General features: G+C 49.0%; 1 protein-coding gene across 1 annotated transcript; it reads right to left on the bottom strand.

The window, feature by feature from the left end:
- Nucleotides 1–221: 221 nt before the first annotated feature.
- On the bottom strand, nt 222–1,202 carry LOC115051410 (free fatty acid receptor 3-like). The gene has a single exon (XM_029514803.1). The coding sequence runs from the start codon at nt 1,200–1,202 to the stop codon at nt 222–224; it is 981 nt and encodes a 326-aa protein (XP_029370663.1).
- Nucleotides 1,203–1,968: the final 766 nt, after the last annotated feature.

Below are 1,968 nucleotides of genomic sequence, written 5' to 3'. Positions count from 1 at the left end.
TGGAAAAATGTGTTAATGAAGATAAATGAAGATGCGGCTGTTTCTTCTCTTTCTAATGAAGACAGTGTGAACCACGATGCTGAAGAGCATCAAGTGACTTCATTAGAAAAACGAGCGTGGTTGGTTCTTATCTAAAATGTGCCCTAATCCTTTGGTTTTCTTTTTCATACTTTATCAATGAGACAAACGCTTCGTCTAAAACTCATGTGGGATCTCTTCCTTCAAGAAATGGCTCCTTCCTTGTACTTTTCACCTGCGGGGGGTCTCGGAGGAGGCGCAGGAGGAGCCCATCGACATCTCAGGATGTGCAGCTTGGCCATGACGTTCCTGACGCAGTGATTCAACATGCTCCTGACCTCCGCCGAGGAGAAGTAGAAGATAAAGGGGTCCAGGCAGGCGTTGAAGGTGCTGGAGAGCAGCGCCACGTTCCTCCACTCCTCGCTCTCCTTACGGACGAACCCCACCACGTGGGAGGCGTTGTAAGGCCCAAAGCAGACGGCGAACACTATCAGCGTGCCGAGGGCCAGGCCTATGGCGCGCAGCCTCCGCCGCCTGCCGATGTTGGGGAGACGGGAAAGGATGAGGATGAAGTTGACGTAGCAGAAGCAGCAGATGAAAAAGGGGACGCAGAAGAGGACGAGGAAGAGCTCCAGGCGGACCGGCAGTACGATCCTGAGCTCCTCCTCGCTGAAATCCAGGTAGCAGGTCGGGGGCGGAGGGCTGCTGCCATTGTTGCCGTCACTTTTGGCCCCTTTGTGCCACTGGGCGTTGGGTATGATGTAGACGATGCTGAGGTTCAGAGAGGTAACCACCCAGAACAGGACGCTGGCCAGGACGGCGTAGCGGGTCCTTCGACACAGGGCGTACCTGAGGGGGTAGGCCACCCCCAGGTAACGCTCCACGCTCACCGCCGTGAGCAGCAGGGTGCTGTTGTAGATGGTGACGTAGAAGATGAAGCCGGTGAAGGGACACAGGGGGAAGGGCAGCAGCCAGGCCATGTCATCCGACGCCTCCTTCATCTTAAACGGCAGGAACGCCAGGAAGATGAGGTCAGAGATGGTGAGGTTGAGGAGGAGGACGTCTATCGGGGCGGCCTTCCGGTGCACTTTGCGGCAGAAGGTGCAGAACACCAGGATGTTGGCAGGGACCCCCATCAGGAAGGTGACGATGTAGACGGCAAACAGCAGGTTACTGCACGACATGGCGGCCTCTCACAGCGGGAAAAAATCTCTTCGAAGCAGGAAGACACAAAAACACAAATCATCATTCAAAGCAAAGAATTAAAATAGAGACAAAGTGACAGTTTTTCTTTAATTAATGTTAATCAACAGAATTTCTAAAGTCTGATGCCCATCATTCAGATCTTCAGATTAAAATATCTCAACTCTCATCTCTCCATCTGAGCAATTTATTATCAGGTAAAACAGAAATTGTCATGCTTTAAAGTTGGGTTGGGTTAAAAAGTGATGCACTCAATAGTTCAACATTTAAAATCATTAAGTCACCTTTTTTCTAAAAATTTCACAAAGTCAGAGATTTAAATTAAAATATGCAGACAAACAAAGACCAGTCTAAACAAGTTCAATTTAAACAAATAATTAAAAAGGCTAAACCATTCAAAAATATCTGCTGGTTTGGGGTATTTTTCTGGCTTTTGTTGACAATAATGAGTAAATTAGTTAAAGTGTGATGAACTCACCTCTGTCAGTCCTGACAAACTGGACTCTCCATCCATGAGTTGTTCTCTCTGTCTCTCCGGCAGGACGAGATGTTTCCTGAGAGCCAAGTGTTTGGTCAATAACAAGGCCGTGCTTAATATGAACATCCTCCCGAATATCTGCTATCTGCTCACCTTCAGCAGCGGAAATTAATACGCTTCTGGACACGGGGTTTGTTCTCTGCACTCTGTAAACACCATCTCCCAGCAACTGGACCCGACTCAGTTGGGGGACAAGCCAAAGGAGCCCC

This window comes from Echeneis naucrates, chromosome 11, assembly GCF_900963305.1.
Source record: "Echeneis naucrates chromosome 11, fEcheNa1.1, whole genome shotgun sequence".
Taxonomy (NCBI): domain Eukaryota; kingdom Metazoa; phylum Chordata; class Actinopteri; order Carangiformes; family Echeneidae; genus Echeneis; species Echeneis naucrates.
Note: the sequence above shows the minus strand (reverse complement) of the source record. Positions and strands in the feature narration are given on the sequence as shown.

Coding starts and splice junctions, on each gene's coding strand:
- LOC115051410 (XM_029514803.1), bottom strand. CDS start 1,202: ATGTCGTGCAGTAACCTGCTGTTTGCCGTCTACATCGTCACCTTCCTG.